The sequence below is a fragment of the Syngnathus leptorhynchus genome, chromosome 14 (assembly GCF_054491065.1).
Source record: "Syngnathus leptorhynchus isolate UIUO chromosome 14, UIUO_Slep, whole genome shotgun sequence".
Taxonomy (NCBI): Eukaryota; Metazoa; Chordata; class Actinopteri; order Syngnathiformes; family Syngnathidae; genus Syngnathus; species Syngnathus leptorhynchus.
Genome location: NC_141208.1, coordinates 491,205 through 506,130, shown reverse-complemented (window position 1 = coordinate 506,130; position 14,926 = coordinate 491,205). Strand labels below are relative to the sequence as shown.

Genomic DNA, 14,926 nt, shown 5'->3' with positions numbered 1-14,926 from the left:
GCCAGCCAGCTGGCCACACAGCCTCTTGAAATGCCGTGTCCTGGCAGCTGCGGACAATTTTGAAATCATCAATTCTCCCCGTCTCCTCTGCCTCGTGATTGGCTGCTGCAACGCTCGTTACGCTTGCAGAAGTTGCGCAGGGGTCAAAAAGTCGCGGCAAAATGGCGCAGTCCGGTCTTTGCACGAGTGTCACGCCGAGATGCACACCAAAAGCGCGAGTGCTTCATTTAGCCCGAGGAGTGGCGCGCTGGTTATTTGCGCACTACTTTTGGCGCACACGGTCGACTGCTACCGCCTGAAGAAGGCGGACAGAAGAAGAAATGTTCCAGAGGGCTTTAGGCGAGGTAAGATTGTGTTCGGGAAACTTCCTCCAGTGCTGCATGAAGAAGTCAAGAAGGCAAACACCTCAGCGGAGGATGAAGCCGCTTATCAGGCGGATTCTGCAGGTAGCAAAGTGACTCCCTCCATTTGTTCAATGGCTCCCTGCCGTTTTCCAGCTTTTCCAACTCTCCCTCCTATGTTTTGAATGTCGCTTAGGAGGCTGGCCTGTAAACCCTCAGCCAGCGCCACAAGCCACATCCCAGGAGGCCTCGTGGAGACGCATGACCTCCCTGCATTGTGGAGATAACCACATGAAGCTCAGTGTGAAGAGACCGGGACTAGCCTTCATGACCGTGCAGCAAGGTTCGGAGAAGGAATGGCTAAAGGTGTCTTTAGCGCTCCGGTTTGATTGCCTTTCTTTGCTCCTTATTCTGCAGCGCCCAATGGTCCTCCGTTGCCCCTGCCCCACGTGCCCATAAACTGTGGCTACAACATGCATCGGAATTCCTTTGGATTCTTCATGTATGTTCCCTATGGTGGTTGTTACATGCATCAGCAGGTAAAAGTCGGCCGTGTGTTGGCATTTGAACCGAGATTTTTTTAAACTTATTTCTTATGGCAAGGGGTTTTGAGAAGAGATGATTTAAAGTCATGTAACGTCATTTTCAGAAGTTGTTGAGACAAAACATTTTGTCATTGAAATCATAATTTGAGAGGTTTCAATCCATTTCAAATTGCATTTGCAATGAAGCCCTAATCTGCATTTATTTTTCCAACCTTGTGCATGTGACATTGTGTTACCTTGTACTTTTTGTTTCCTCAAGGCTGGAAGTTATGTACTTCCGATGTATTGGCAGGGAATTCCCGTCATCCTCGTGTGCACCAAACAGACTCCAAGTGACGCCTCAAAGGTTACCAGCCCCCCACCCCCATTTGATCCAGTGGTCACCAGGGCACCTGAGGTTCAACATATCCCCATGTGGCCCCCATTCCCCAAAGATCCGGTCTCGCCACTGGGCCTGTGGTCACCAGTTGATCCCCGGAGCTATCCCCAATCTCCCATCATGAGTCCCAGGGCCCATTCGGTGCCTCAAATGCCCAAGTGGCCCTTTGTCCACAAGTGGTCTCCGATAGCCCAGAGTCCTGGCTCCCACCCTCGGGAGCCCTTGTTGCATTATGGAGCGCAAGCACCCCACAACCCATTGGCGCCTCAGTACCCCGTCGTGCCACGCGTGCCCCATGTGCACAATCTGCCTCGGCCGTACCAGGGCCCCTCGGCCGTGGCCCAGTACCCCTTCTTCAACCCCTCCCTCTGGTCCTTCCCGGGAAATCAGCCGCTAAACCGGGAGCAAAACGGTCCCGCGACGCAAGCGGTTGCCGCACGCTTTCCCCATCTTCCTCCTTCTGTTCCTCTGGTGCAGCCAACGCCAGCGGCGCCGGCCACAACGCCAGCGCCGGCCACAACGCCAGCGCCGGCCACAACGCCAGCACCTGCCACAACGCCAGCGCCGGCCACAGACGCCGCTGCTCCGTTAGCGTACAATCCGTTGTATCGATTCCCCCCTGAGCTGATGCACTACATCACTTATGAGGACTTTCTTGCTGCAATGTACGGCAATCCTTGAGAATAGCGCAAATAAATTATTCAAAACAACCTCTGTTTTCCAGTTCTTTTGCAAGTGGGCCTGCTTTCAGAGAAAGGAATTTGCACTCATTGCCATTATGTGTCGTGTTTGAAGAGTCAAATGACTCTAAACTGAGTGAATTAAAATCAACATTTCACCTCAATCGTTTGTGAAAGTGCTCATTCTCGTTTGTTTCCATTGTAACTTGAGCACAACATTAGAATCTGAATCATTGGGCCATTTCAAAGTTATCTTTGTGATTTCTTTCTGAAGATGTTAATTCATTAGGTTAGTGCTGGGAACTTGTCAGCTACCGCTAGAGGAGCAAATGATTGAGTGTTTGTCTTTCACAAATCATTCACCACTAACAAGGACAAGAATTTCCAACAAAGGATTTCGACTAACAGCCAGCTTCTGCTGCAAATACGAGAAAGTAAATACACCGATAGGCACGTTCAACTTTTGGTCGCTGCTCGGCAAAATTTTGCATATTGTCACTTGACAAGATGAGCGAAGTTCCAAAACAGTGTTTTGATATCATCAAACCTTGAGCAAATGCCATATGGCATTCTAATTGAGTCCAAATGCTGAAGTATTGCTTGATTGTTAGCGCTTGGTTTAAAAAGACATTTTCTCAACGGACAATTTATCAAAGTGCATATTTCATATGCTGAGTTTTTTTTGCCACCTCCGGCCGGGTCTGCTGTGTTGCTCATCTAGACTATCGAGTAGGATACTCAACAAAAGCACACACACTTGCCAATTTGTAAAATCAGTGCTGAAATCATCCAAAAGAAGGTGAGGACCAATGGGATCACGAGGACCTAACAAGCTCACCTGAATGAGCACAGGTGTGAGCTGTGGCCGGCTGGCCGACGCCCACCCGCCCGCCCAACCTTTTGCCTTTAAAAAGTGCTCTTCACTTGTGCGGTCTGGAAGTCGAGCGTTTCCACCCAACGGCTCGGTGTCCACCCACCAATATGGCGACGGACACTCCGATAGCATACGCCTCCTGTCGTACTCTAGTGGTTGCGTTCCTTCTCTGTTCCTTTCTTCCGAGTTTTAAGTGTTTTCCGCAAAGGACCCTTGGTAAAATTCTTCCGTGGCAATTGGCCAGCGAGAATCTTGGACTAAGGAAGGGCAAGATTCTCTTCAGTGGGAAAGAACTCAACTCCTTGTCCGAATCTGATGGTTCAGGTGAGACCGAGGCTCCTCTTTTGCTTGAAAACGGAGGGTGATCGGAGCCTTCGGTATTTCTCAAATAATGGAGGTATATTTTGTCTTTTTCCCGTGAAGAAATACACCAGCAGGAACGGCAGTCTGACGAGCGAGTGGAAGCAGCGTGGCGGCTCGCCGATCCCTCCCTGCGATGCGGTCCTACCGAGATGATATTAAAAGTCACAGGCCGTGGAGCCGCAAATGTGGAGCTTGACCTAGGTAGCTCAACTGATCACACAAACCTAGAACTAAACTTTTTGCAGGAGATTTTAAAGTCAAAAAGGCTTTCTTAAGAAGTTTGAATGATTGCTTGTTATGATGCACTGACGCTAGCAGAAATGACAAATGGCTTTTTTTTTTTTCCCCCCATTGTCCAATTTGTCTCGTTTCAGGCTCTGGACGTTCCCTTCCTTTAGATCAGCTGCCGGAATCTTGCGGCCATTTGCTCAATCAGAATTCCCTCGGCCTAGTCTTTGTGGTTTGGTATGGTGGCTGCAATGTGATACGAGCGGTATGTATGATGATTAAGATCATTCTGGTAGAAACTAACTCTTAAAATGTGCAAATATTTCAGTAAGGATAATGTATATTTGTATTTCTTAAACGTGCTTTCAGAATGGCTATCGTATGCTGCCAATGATGTTCTTGGAGACTTCATTTACACTGGCCTGCCCCACGTTTCCCGCTTTGACCCCCCAGCGTCCCATCCCACAAATTGGCCCAAATGCGGAGCGGTCCAAACGCGGTGCGGCCGAGGAGCCTTACGAGCCATACCGGCACTACCACTTAAAGTACCTGTACTTTTTGCATACCCTGCACAATCCCCAAATGTACAATCCCATGTACCCAAGCCCCTATTTAGTTTCTCATTGGTATCCTCATCTTCCCATGAATTATCCGCAGCAAGCACGAAACCCCGCGGCCCCTTATTGCCACCCACCCGGAGCGCTTTGTCCTTTCCCTCATTATATATATGGCCATCATCAGTCTGAAGCCCGGATGACAGGCAAAGGTCCAGAGAAAGTAACGGCGATCCCTACTATTCCCTCCCTGGGAAGTAAAACCACGAGCGCCAAGCCTTCCCAAGGCCTCACGACTCCGGCCACCGCTACGACTAAAAGGCTGTGTCGACGCAGAAGCCAACCGCCGAATATCAAGTTCACGCCGTACGTAAGCAACCCCTTCGCACAAGAAATCTTGTACGTAGACGCTCCGAAGAGTGAATTTCCCGCCGGCTCCCCATCCCGAGTGTTCCTGGGCCACCCGTATTGGCAAGAGAAGCCCCGGTTTTCCCAAGAAGAGGATGAAGGCATTCCCTTCGACTGGGATGATATGTAACACTAGCAGATGACTCCATTTTTCTTTCTGGATTCTTGTGTGCCCTTTAGTCAAATCTTGTCTCTTTCAGGAATTTGCCGGCAGGCATTCAATAAATCTTAACTAAAAGCTGGTCGAAAGTGTCACGTTCTTCAAACTATTGACTTGAACTAAACGTGTTGTGTACATCTACATTGTGACAGGCTTTTCTTTTTTTTTTTGTAAGCTGAACTCCGATTTGCTCAACATTCTATTCCAATAGAAAAGAAGCACTGGCTACTGCAAATTCCGTGTTGTGCCGGTGTCATTGTATCTTCAGCATGAAAAACCCATTTCTGAGATTCTGAATAAATGCAGTGTAAAATGAGGTTTTATTTTTTTTTATTGCCCCCCCTTCTGCGCATGCACCCTTCACCCCATTCTGTCCGTTTGGATATATTTCCACATGGTGCCATCTCCTCTGGGCACGATGCGCATCTATCTCCCCACATCAGCAAAGCACGCCCGCCCGCCCGGCCGGCCGCACGCGAGCTCCCGCCCGGTTCAGCGCAGGGATGCTCTCTTGGCCAGGCGACCAAGCTCTAATGCAAATTGCCACCTCAAATGGCTCTATTCTAAGAGCGTGGCAGAGGAAGGAAGCTCTTCTTTCGGCGGGCGATGAAGGTGAGTTCTTTTTGAGATTTGCGCTCTGCTGCAGATTTGACCAGAGCGAACATCCAGCGTTGCTATGGATTCTCACGCATTTTCTGTCCTCTCTAATTCCAGGGGACATAACGAGGGAGGTCGCCATTGTTCAGGATATCTGATTCTCGACACGTTCTGTCCATGGAGGAGGACTACGATGTGGACGTGGCTGAAGTGTTCACGGGAAGGGTCGGAGCAGGCCAGTGGTGGATGGACTTTGGGAAGGGGGACAGCGAGGAGGCCCAAAGCGGCTTCGTGGCCAACAGTCGCAGCTGGGCCGAGGAGCTTCGGGAGTGTTACGGCGCCGGACAAAGCGGACTGTCCGGCATCTCGGTCAGTTTTTTTGTCTCGCAAAACCGGCAAAAATGAGAGAGAGGTTCAAAGAAATGAAAATGGCATTTGAAAAAAATCGATGTCGATAACCTGTTTCGTTAACAAGCTGACCAAACGTGTCTGGAAAAGAAAAGCCTCTGCTGTGTTTTGGTCTCTGAGCAAACGGTGGCTGGGCCTTTGCTCCTTCCAGATATTTCTAGCTATCTGATGCAACGAAGCTGACTCAAAAGAAAAGCTTGTATACCCAGCATGCCTTGCTATGACGCAGCGCTGTGAGCTGTAACTCTGGGTGTGTGTTAGGGTAAGTGCGTGTGCCCGAGTCTCTTCTGGTCAAATGGCAAAGGGTTCATCCATCCGTTCTGAGCAATGCTTGTCCTCATTTTGGTGAGAGGTGGAGTGCACCTTGGACTGCCACAGATAGATCACACTCACATGCACAACAATGGCTAATTGTCACTTAGAGTCTTCAGTTAAGACCTTTATCTATTGGTTGATTTCTATCTCTTTTTATATATTGATTTGGATTGATCTTTTATTGTTTCTTTTTGGATTCAATTTTGGATGGATTTGGTTTGAGTTTTTGGATTCATTTTGTATTTCTTTGCTTTTCATTTCTTTCTATTTCATTCTGTTGATTGTTTTTGGATGAGGGAGGAAGCCAAAGCAAATCCGTTCAAGCTCCACATATCACTAGCTGCGATTTGAACCCGGAACGTCCGAACTGTGAGGCAGACGTAGTGACCTCCCACTCACTGTCTATTGTAACTTTGGAGGCAAAAGCAATCATTCCAAATGGACGGCCTAGTAAAGTCAGCCCGGTCATGGGGAAATGCGCTGACATTTACTCAAAGTGTCCATCGGAGCAATTGATCGATGAGTTATGGAGCCGGATTGCACGTCTCATTCATCAGACTGCTCGGGCGTGACTCGCCTTTACGCGGCATAGCTTTGAGGTCAGCGCACTCTGATCGCGAGGACTCGGAAACGACAGCAAAGATGAGCAAGATGGAGGCACAAATGGCCGGCTCCCTCTTCCATCCTTCCTCTCCTGTGTTTGTCTTCCCGCGCTTCCCCCTCCCACATCTCTTCCTTCCATCCTTCCTCTGGCGCTTCCCCCTCCCACATCTCCCCCCCTCCCCTTCCTGCAGTATATGAGAGGGTCTCCTGGGTCCGGCTCCACTGCAGTGTAGAAGAAGGGCAGGGCAGAATTGCGTGTTCAGTACGATGCGATGAAGGATGGTGCACCAGGAGAAACGCGTTTACCAGGTGTGTGTGTGTGTGTGTGTGTACGTGATGTCGAAGCGGTGGGAAACATTGGCAGATGTTACGTGATTGGCAGCCATCGCCGGTGAGATGCTGTGAATGATTCAGCGACACAGAGGCTTCGGGTGTGCTTTTTTTGATTTTCATCATCTGCGTATTTCTTTGCCACCATGTTTGTATCTGTGTTGAAGTCCAAAGCGCTGCAGTACGATACATTTTTCACATATGTGGGCTCGCTTTGGGAAATGAATGTCATTATGCAAAAAAGGCAGTGCACACGGGAGTCCTGCTGAAGCATTGTGTTGATATGAAGATAAACCATGATGCGGTAAAAAAAAAAAAAAAAAAGGCATGGGATTCATAGTTGAGGTGCAATGAAAGAACCATCCCTCAATGTGTCTGAAAAAGATCACAAAGTTGTTCTACAATGTGGAATAATAAATATCACAGCATGTGTGCTTGGTTGTAGAAGGTTCCAGTCATCCAAGTCAGAATGTGCCTCATCATTCCTTCATGCTCAGGGCAGACGTACGTGTCACCTGTCCATCCAATCCGAGTCCAGCTATCATTGCTATCGATCTCTGTTCGTTCAAGTAAGCTAGCCGCACGCTATGGGGCCAAAGGCTATTCCGTTACCATGACAACCGTGCATCGGAGGCAAAACATTAGTCTATCCGGAATGTCCTTGTTGACCAATGGCCAGCCAGCCAGCCAGCATCATCTCATATACAGCATCATAATTGTGTTGCTTTTTTTTTTTTCCCTCCTTTGTTTTTCTGGCAGGCCCAGCGAAACGAGAGAGAGTCAATCAGGCAGAAACTGGCCCTGGGCAGTTTCTATGACGACGAGCCAGTCATCTTCACCAGCTGCGGCAAGAGCGACCTGTCTTCTCGGTGAACTGTTTTTCTATTCTGACTGACGGCTGACGTTGTTTCAACTCAGCGTCTATTTTGGATGCCGGCTGACGTTACTGACGTCGTGGCTATTTCATTACGTTTCTTTTCTACTCAACAGAATAAATCCGTTGATGAATATGTGCATGCGCTGCCTACTGGTTAGGTATTGATAGTTCCGGAATAAAGATTTGCACTCATGTTTGATTATTTCCACGGTTCCGGTGGAATTGGATGCAAAGAAAATGACCACCTTGATCTTCTCCGGTCAGGTTCCACAGCGGTGTCAACCTGCAGGTGTGTTTTGTCAACGACAGCAGCAGCAGCGACAAAGACAGCGATGCCGAGGACAGCAGGACAGAAACCAGTCTGGACACACCCTTGTCACCTGTGGTATGACTATGAACCTAATGCTATTTCTTCAAAACAAAAAAACATTTGATGATGATAATAACCATCTCGCACGTTGGTCATAAAATTCAATCCAGAGCAAGCAGAGCTCGTCGTTGTCGGATCGAGACACGGCCGAGGAGGATTCGGACCCGCTGGACGACTGCGGCGGCTTCTGGCGGGTGCAGCGGAGGCTCCAGGAGGAGGCTCGGGTGGCCCTGGCTCTGGCCAGACCTATGGCCCGTATGCAGGTGGAGGTGGAGCGGCAGATCCAGCAGCACAGACGCTCGCCTGTGGCAGATCTGGTTCGTCAGCATGAATCACAATTGGCTCTGGGGAGGTTTTGGTTGTTGACTTCAACTTGAAACGAGTTGAAAAGAAACATTTCTGCGCTTGTGGCTACACAGCTTCCGCATCTGCCTCACATCAGCGAATGTTTGATGAAGAGGAATCTGAGGCGAGGCGACATGAGGGATATGAGTCTTGGCCAGCTTCAAGTGATCACAAACGACTTGCACTCACAAATCCAGAGTAAGTAGGTCAGACTTACCAGAGATAGAAGGTCCGCTTGACAGTCGGGAGTGTTGATTGCAGCTCTCAATGAGGAGCTGGTGCAGCTGCTGCTACTGAGGGATGAGCAGCACGTTGAGCAGGATGCCATGCTGGTGGACATCGAGGACCTGACCAGGTGAACACGCTCTAAAAAGCTCGTTCGTCGACGGGCGATTCTAAGCGGTGCATTTGGTGCACTCGCTTGTCTTTGTCTTGATGCAGACATGCTCACAGCCATCAGCGACATCCGGCTGAGAAAGCAAACGCCAAATGAATTCCAAAGTGTCCACCTGCACGCCATTCATTGGATTGTCACTCCATTTGTGCTGTGTGTGGAGAAAAGAAGAGGCCCTGCCCTATAGTGTTGATCCTTGCTCCTAAAGTATCGCACCACTGGACGGAGCCAGATGACAGGCTCATTCCATCCGTCACTTTGCCACCTTATGTACATTTCTAGACGGGTAGAGAAAGCACTTGCACACTTTGTTCTTTATTTGTCTGTCCTAGTTGCAATAGTGCTCATTTTAAAAGATGGCTTGAATGCCGCAGCGCCACTGAGAACCCCGAAGACAAACAACTGGATGTACAACAATCGCTGCTATAGTGCACACGTTCCTTCTACTTCATTTTTGCACATTTGCATTGCATACAACACACCGATGATATGAAAGGTATTTTTTAGGAGTAGCAAAAGCAGCATAAACTGCCTCGATTGAAATTGTTTTTTTTTTCTTAGGGTACATTTATTAGGAGAAAAAACTCAATCCCAGACTATACATATGCGTAACGTCTATTTTATGTGATAGAAAGGTTTCTGGACGGAAAGGCTGTCTATGTAAGAAAAACAACTTGTGTGTCCTTTGAGCATCAAGTCCACTTTGTTTTTCTATTGTATGCTACGTGCATACGATGACCGGAAAGATATGGGATAGATAATAAATATTGGAAGGAAATGAGTGGAACGGCTGATTCTTATAGTGGCACCACCTAGTGAGTCTTTGCTGAATTGCACGTAACGCGAGGAAATTGCCACTTGAAAAAATATCATTTTGGCTCAACGATAGCAGTCTGCTTATCCTGGATAATATGTGGTAAAAAAAAAACAAAAAAAACAAATAGGTTCATTTCTTTCGAGCGAGCGATAAATCACGTTTTAATGCGTGGTCAGGTGAGTGATCAGAAGCGGAAATGACCTCATGTGATCGCACACCTGACGCCAATTGCGCGCACGAGTGATGCAAGTCAATCAATGGCAAACGAAGAAAAGACGCTCAACATAGCTGATCTCCATCCTCGTCATCCACGAGTTGCACGCACGCACGCACGCACGTCGGTGTTGAGGCTTCGCTCCACTTTTTCCAAAGTTGAACCTCGAAATGAAGCTCGTTGTCGTGCTCTTGGCCGTTTTGGCCCTGAGCGAAAGCCGCCGCTACCACTTGGTCGCGTACGACAAAGGGCCACCTGCGGCAGCAGCAGCGGCAGCAGCAGCGGCAGCACAGCATCTGCAAGATGGTCCCAAAAGGCTACTTGTCAAATGTCATTCGGACTCGATGGAGCTCGTGCTTCAGGGCGACTTGTTCGACACGGGCCTTTTGGTAGAAGCCCAACATCTGCGCCTCGGTTCTGAGCCAACGCGTGGAAGCGGCTCGTGCCGCGCGCGAGCGTCGGCGGCTGACGGCGGCGCGACATTGACCATACGGGCCGACCTGATGGATTGTGGGACTCTGCTCTCGGTAAGCGAGCGAGCAAGACTTTCGCCCAAAACCTCCCGTTTTTCCAACGACTTCACTTTGCCTGCCTGCCTGCCGCTTTTCCGTCTCTTCTGTAGTCAACACGAGACAAGCTGATCTATTCGAACGTGTTGCTCTACACGCCTGAGCCATCATCTGACGGCTTGCGTCGACTGGACCCAGTGACCATTCCGGTCGAGTGCCATTTTGACAAGTAAGACAGACTTGAAATGCGGATATGACCCAGTGACCCTTCCGGTCCAGTGCCATTTGGACAAGTAAGTAAGACTTGAAATGCACATATGTCTGGGCCAGCCATTTTAAAACTCATCTTCATATTGGCTAGCAATAAATGCCTGCTCATTGGTTCTCATTTATAGCAACAAAGTCAACTTGAAATCGCTGCGTAAAATGGAGGTTGTGTTTTTCAGGAGGTATTCTGTGGGTGGCATTTCCCTGCACCCTGCCTGGATTCCTTCGGTCTGGGTGGTCTCGGCCCACGGTCGCATCGACTTCAAAGTGCGCCTCATGACCGGTGGGCTCGGTATTTATTCCCTTTTTTTTTTTTTTGCCGTTCTCTTCATGCCGCTGAAGTCATGCCGGAATGTTTCAGACAACTGGATGTTTGAGAGGCGCTCGCATACATATTTTTTGGGTGAACCCATGCACGTGGAGGTATCGGCCGCTGTGCGCAAACATAGGCCCTTGCGCCTCTACGTGGAGCATTGCGCCGCCACGGCTGACCCGGATCCGTATTCCGACACAAGATACGACTTTATCGAGCGTAACGGGTGAGCGATGGTGTGAAGCCAGTGCCGAATGGTGGGTGGTGTATCTTCCCGCCGCTCAAATTGCCACCCGACGATCCCCTTCGGTTACAGATGTCTCACGGACGCCTTCCGCACAAACTCCAGCTCTCGCTTCCTGCCCAGGCTTGTGGAGCACACGCTTCAGTTTCAGCTGGAAGCCTTCCGGTTCCATCACCAGCCCAACAGTCAGGTTAGCATCAACACTGCCAAAATACCTCAAGCGAGGTTGCACGCTGACTTGTGTGGCCTGGGCCTGGGCCTGGGCCTGGGCCTGCCCTGTCGTGTAGGTTTACATCACTTGCTGGGTGAAGGCTCTTCCAGACTCGCTAGCAGTCACCTCTCAAAACAGGGCCTGCTCTTTTATTGACAACGGGTAATGGCACAGAGTAGCACTTGTTCCGGGCATTGTGCTTTTTCAACCACTCCGGGTTTTCTTCTCCATGCGCAGATGGAAGTCAGCAGATGGTGAGCAGACCAAATGTGGAACCTGCGATCCACTCTTGGCCACGAGGGAAACGACCAGAACTACAGACATAAGGTTGGATGCAAATTGGGGACCAAATGTTGCTTCGGACAAAGGCCAGCAAGCAACAAGTAAGAATCTGCACGCCCACCCTGAAATGTCTCAGCAGCCCACTTCTAGTGTGAAGATGGAGAACGACTACAAATTTGGTGAGAACAAAAATGACGGCTTTAGTCGAGTCTGTTTAAAGTGGTAACGTGCTTTTCCTTTCTTTTTTTTAGCAGAATGTCAGATGAGGATGAATTGCATCATGTTTGTCATGTGGTTTATTTACTTTGGTGTAACTTCATTTTTTATTTTTTTGTATGCTCTTTACAGTGAGAGTCGTCCAACTTGGTCCTCTTACCGTCGAATAGTCCCTTTGAGCGACTCCTCCAGTCTGGTCAATCCAAGATGACGTTGACACACTGGAAACGGACAAGTCTTCTCTTTCTTTGTTGTGTGATGTTTGTGAGCGAGCTCTCAAATAGAATTTTTACGCTACGTGAGAATGTTGTTGTTTTTCAAGCCACTTTACTGCTTGCTTTTGATTAGGTTTGGAAGCGCCGTGCGAAGACAAATGGATATCTTTTTGTCAAACGCACTGCGAATCCTTTCGGCATCATCTGATCAATCCGATCTCCGTAGATGAGGGATGCTATTAAGGAGCACTTCCTTCCATTACCCCACCCACAATCTTGTAGTCCCAATATTGATCGTTTGTTGTGAGAGACATTTGAGTGACGTGAGCATTTCACTTTGGAACGAGGAACTGTGGGCATGATTGTATATTTTACTGCTTGGCATGATCAAAACTGAAATAGTCATTCTACTGCAAAATGGAAGTCCTATTTATTTTTTGAATTTAAGTTGGGTCCTTGTACCTGAAAGCCCAGCATATTTGATCAGTAGATACTCTCTCAACCCTCCATCAGCTCTAAGCAGGCTGTCTTATTAATCGCCGCCCCCCCCCCCCCCCCCTTCCCAAATAGAACTGCAGCTCACCGCTAGGGACCACTTCAGCACACGACTACTTTTGTAGACGAGCTTTTAATCCATTAAAATTTCATCCACGAGGGCCTTAAGGTGTGCCGCCAATACTTTTGATGAGAGTCTCCGCCTCTGGTCAGCATCTCTCACATTAAAAGTTCCTGGGGGTGTCTGAAGCGCTGGCCGTGGTCCCGAAGCTTCTCGTGTCCCTTTTGTGATCAATCGTTGGTAGTCCGTTTCCCGGGCGCCTGTTTCCTTTCCTAGCAAATGAATACGCACGCAAGGCTTTTGCTAGCAATTGATTAGAAGCTATAATGAGCTCACTAAGTGCATAATAAATGTGAGGAGCCTTAGTGTTGCAGAGTACATGCGAGTTGGAGATGGTGTGAGTGAGGAGCTTCTTTCTGGATTTTGATGACGCTTCACTGACTCATCTCACTCGCAGACATGTTTTTCCAAACGCTGGCCGTCCTCACCGTGCGTTCCGTTCTGGGAAGGCGTTCCAGCCACAATTGCGGACCCTCTTTATGCCAGGACGAGCAGGAATGCTGCCCTCGAAACGCCAGCGCTTGTTGCCAGCCCTCGGAGGACGCCACCTACTACCACGTCGCTACGGTTACTCGCAAGCTCTCTGGCGTTCTCATCATGCTTCTTCTCTTTGCCTTGGGATACTCGCTCCAGCGCGTGTTGTGTTCCCGACCCCGACAGCTGAGCCCGGACGAGGGCGGCCGGCCGGCCGTCGCCGCTTCCCGGGAGCTGCTGGTGGAGAGCTCCACGCCGGACAGCCTCACGGATGGCGGAACCGCGGCTTACCTGCCCACGTATGACCAGTGCAAGCATCTACCCACTTATGAGGAGACGGTACGGTATGGACACGCTCATTCCTCTGTGGGACAAACGAGGAGCCATTTTTAGAACGACTGGATGTACTTGTGAGGAATACGGTCCATCAAGAAGAAAACATGACGCTGCGAGATGACTTTAATGGCTCGTGTCGATGAATAATTCACCCACCGATACCTGACAGCAGATCCAGAAGAAACGAGCCGTAGCTTTGGCTTTGCTAGGCGAAGCCCTCAAGGCATGTCGTGTAGTAACTTGCCATTTTATTCATCATTCACCTTGCAGGCTTCGGTGAAGAATTCCACAAGTGAAATATTGAATATAAGTTGTTGCAAATATCGTTTTTTTTTAGTCGTGATAAGTGTTTTTTGTAATCCTTGCCAGAGTTCAAACTAAGTTGCTTACGTGTACCATGTCTGTTATAGAGCTATAAATATTTACAGTCATTAAATTGAAAACAAACAAATGTCTTCACGACAAAAACTTCAGTCCGTGAGCCTAATTGCATTGACACAAGTCCGAGTTGAAATCTGCAGTCCGTTTTTCGTGTAGTAGGCTTGTGCATTTTCATGATGAAAACCATTGCTCACTCAAGTTCTGGAAAGCACACCCGTGTCCGTTTCAACGGCCCGTCCTAATCCACACTCAACGCCGAACCGATTTAAATTTGATGTAATTGACGGTGTCCCGAATGTTCTCCTTCACGTTGGGCGACGATTCCGTCGGGGCTTTGATCATGTGGCCGATCCTTTTGAGAGCCTCCTCCAGGCCAAAGCCCGTGGACGCGGAGCACGGCTGGACGAACCAGTCCCTGTCGCCGCAAGTCCTCCGCAGGTTAAAGTTGTCCATGATTTCCGTCACGGTCATCGCGCCGTCTACGTCCTGCTTGTTGGCGAGAAGGGCCAGCGGCCGCCCGCGGAGCTGCTCGCTCGTCAGAGTGCTCTCCAGCTCCCGCTTGGCCTCGGCCGCCCTGCCCCGGTCGGCGCTGTCCACCACGAAGACCACGGCCACCGTGTCCTGGTGGAAAGTGGCCCAGTGGCGTCGCATTTCCGTCTGGCCGCCCACGTCCCACACGGTCAGAGCAAAGTTCTTCTTTTTCTTCTTCACGTCAAACATTTCCACGTTGAAGCCAATGGTGGGCACGGTGCCGACTAACCTGTTGTGTTTCATCTTGTACAGGAGGGTGGACTTGCCCGCATTGTCCAGACCCAGCAGGAGGACCCGGGCCTCGGGTTGCGTGGAGCCCCGCTGCCCCATTCAGCTCACAGGCGGCCGGCCGGCCAGACAGGCGGCCAGACAGACAGACAGACAGACGGACAGACAGACAGCCAGCCAGCCAGCCAGCGCTCTGACGTCTGTCTCCTCCTAGGTTGGGTGTCGACTTGTTACCTGCTCATTTGAAGGTGTGTTCTGGCATCATATCCTGTGGAAGGTGCGGCTAACTTGATGACAGTAA

At 49.5% G+C, this 14,926-nt stretch overlaps 6 protein-coding genes across 8 annotated transcripts; 5 read left to right on the top strand and 1 right to left on the bottom strand.

Moving 5' to 3' along the window:
* Window positions 1-157: 157 nt before the first annotated feature.
* Window positions 158-1,975, top strand: LOC147045718 (uncharacterized). The gene is made up of 4 exons (XM_085930191.1): window positions 158-446; window positions 538-684; window positions 759-880; window positions 1,146-1,975. Exons 1-4 carry the CDS (start codon window positions 200-202, stop codon window positions 1,944-1,946), a joined length of 1,317 nt encoding a protein of 438 aa, XP_085786317.1. The 5' UTR covers window positions 158-199; the 3' UTR covers window positions 1,947-1,975.
* A 900-nt stretch (window positions 1,976-2,875) lies between these two features.
* LOC147045717 (uncharacterized) lies at window positions 2,876-4,789 on the top strand. The gene is made up of 4 exons (XM_085931016.1): window positions 2,876-3,143; window positions 3,243-3,383; window positions 3,557-3,675; window positions 3,780-4,789. The coding sequence occupies exons 1-4, from the start codon at window positions 2,927-2,929 to the stop codon at window positions 4,500-4,502; spliced, it is 1,200 nt and encodes a 399-aa protein (XP_085787142.1). The 5' UTR covers window positions 2,876-2,926; the 3' UTR covers window positions 4,503-4,789.
* Window positions 4,790-4,997: 208 nt separating this feature from the next.
* LOC147045716 (schwannomin-interacting protein 1) lies at window positions 4,998-8,870 on the top strand. The gene is made up of 8 exons (XM_085930396.1): window positions 4,998-5,144; window positions 5,247-5,498; window positions 7,545-7,654; window positions 7,927-8,047; window positions 8,143-8,349; window positions 8,452-8,575; window positions 8,639-8,732; window positions 8,819-8,870. The coding sequence occupies exons 2-8, from the start codon at window positions 5,307-5,309 to the stop codon at window positions 8,868-8,870; spliced, it is 900 nt and encodes a 299-aa protein (XP_085786522.1). The 5' UTR covers window positions 4,998-5,144; window positions 5,247-5,306.
* Window positions 8,871-9,794: 924 nt separating this feature from the next.
* On the top strand, window positions 9,795-12,149 carry LOC147045715 (zona pellucida sperm-binding protein 3-like). 3 transcript variants are annotated; one of them, XM_085930562.1, is made up of 8 exons: window positions 9,795-10,329; window positions 10,425-10,540; window positions 10,758-10,870; window positions 10,940-11,117; window positions 11,208-11,325; window positions 11,423-11,508; window positions 11,584-11,729; window positions 11,977-12,149. In XM_085930562.1, exons 1-8 carry the CDS (start codon window positions 9,973-9,975, stop codon window positions 12,012-12,014), a joined length of 1,152 nt encoding a protein of 383 aa, XP_085786688.1. In that variant the 5' UTR covers window positions 9,795-9,972; the 3' UTR covers window positions 12,015-12,149. The 3 variants fall into 3 exon arrangements, with proteins under 3 accessions (XP_085786688.1, XP_085786687.1, XP_085786686.1); XM_085930561.1 differs by having other exon boundaries at window positions 9,800-10,329; window positions 10,758-10,861; window positions 11,584-11,807; XM_085930560.1 differs by having other exon boundaries at window positions 9,802-10,329; window positions 11,584-11,807.
* Window positions 12,150-13,074: 925 nt separating this feature from the next.
* LOC147045714 (putative membrane protein C3orf80 homolog) lies at window positions 13,075-13,866 on the top strand. The gene is made up of 2 exons (XM_085930265.1): window positions 13,075-13,488; window positions 13,855-13,866. Exons 1-2 carry the CDS (start codon window positions 13,075-13,077, stop codon window positions 13,864-13,866), a joined length of 426 nt encoding a protein of 141 aa, XP_085786391.1.
* arl14 (ADP-ribosylation factor-like 14) lies at window positions 13,652-14,752 on the bottom strand. The gene has a single exon (XM_085930563.1). It carries the CDS (start codon window positions 14,725-14,727, stop codon window positions 14,116-14,118), a length of 612 nt encoding a protein of 203 aa, XP_085786689.1. The 5' UTR covers window positions 14,728-14,752; the 3' UTR covers window positions 13,652-14,115.
* Between the last annotated feature and the right edge of the window lie 174 nt (window positions 14,753-14,926).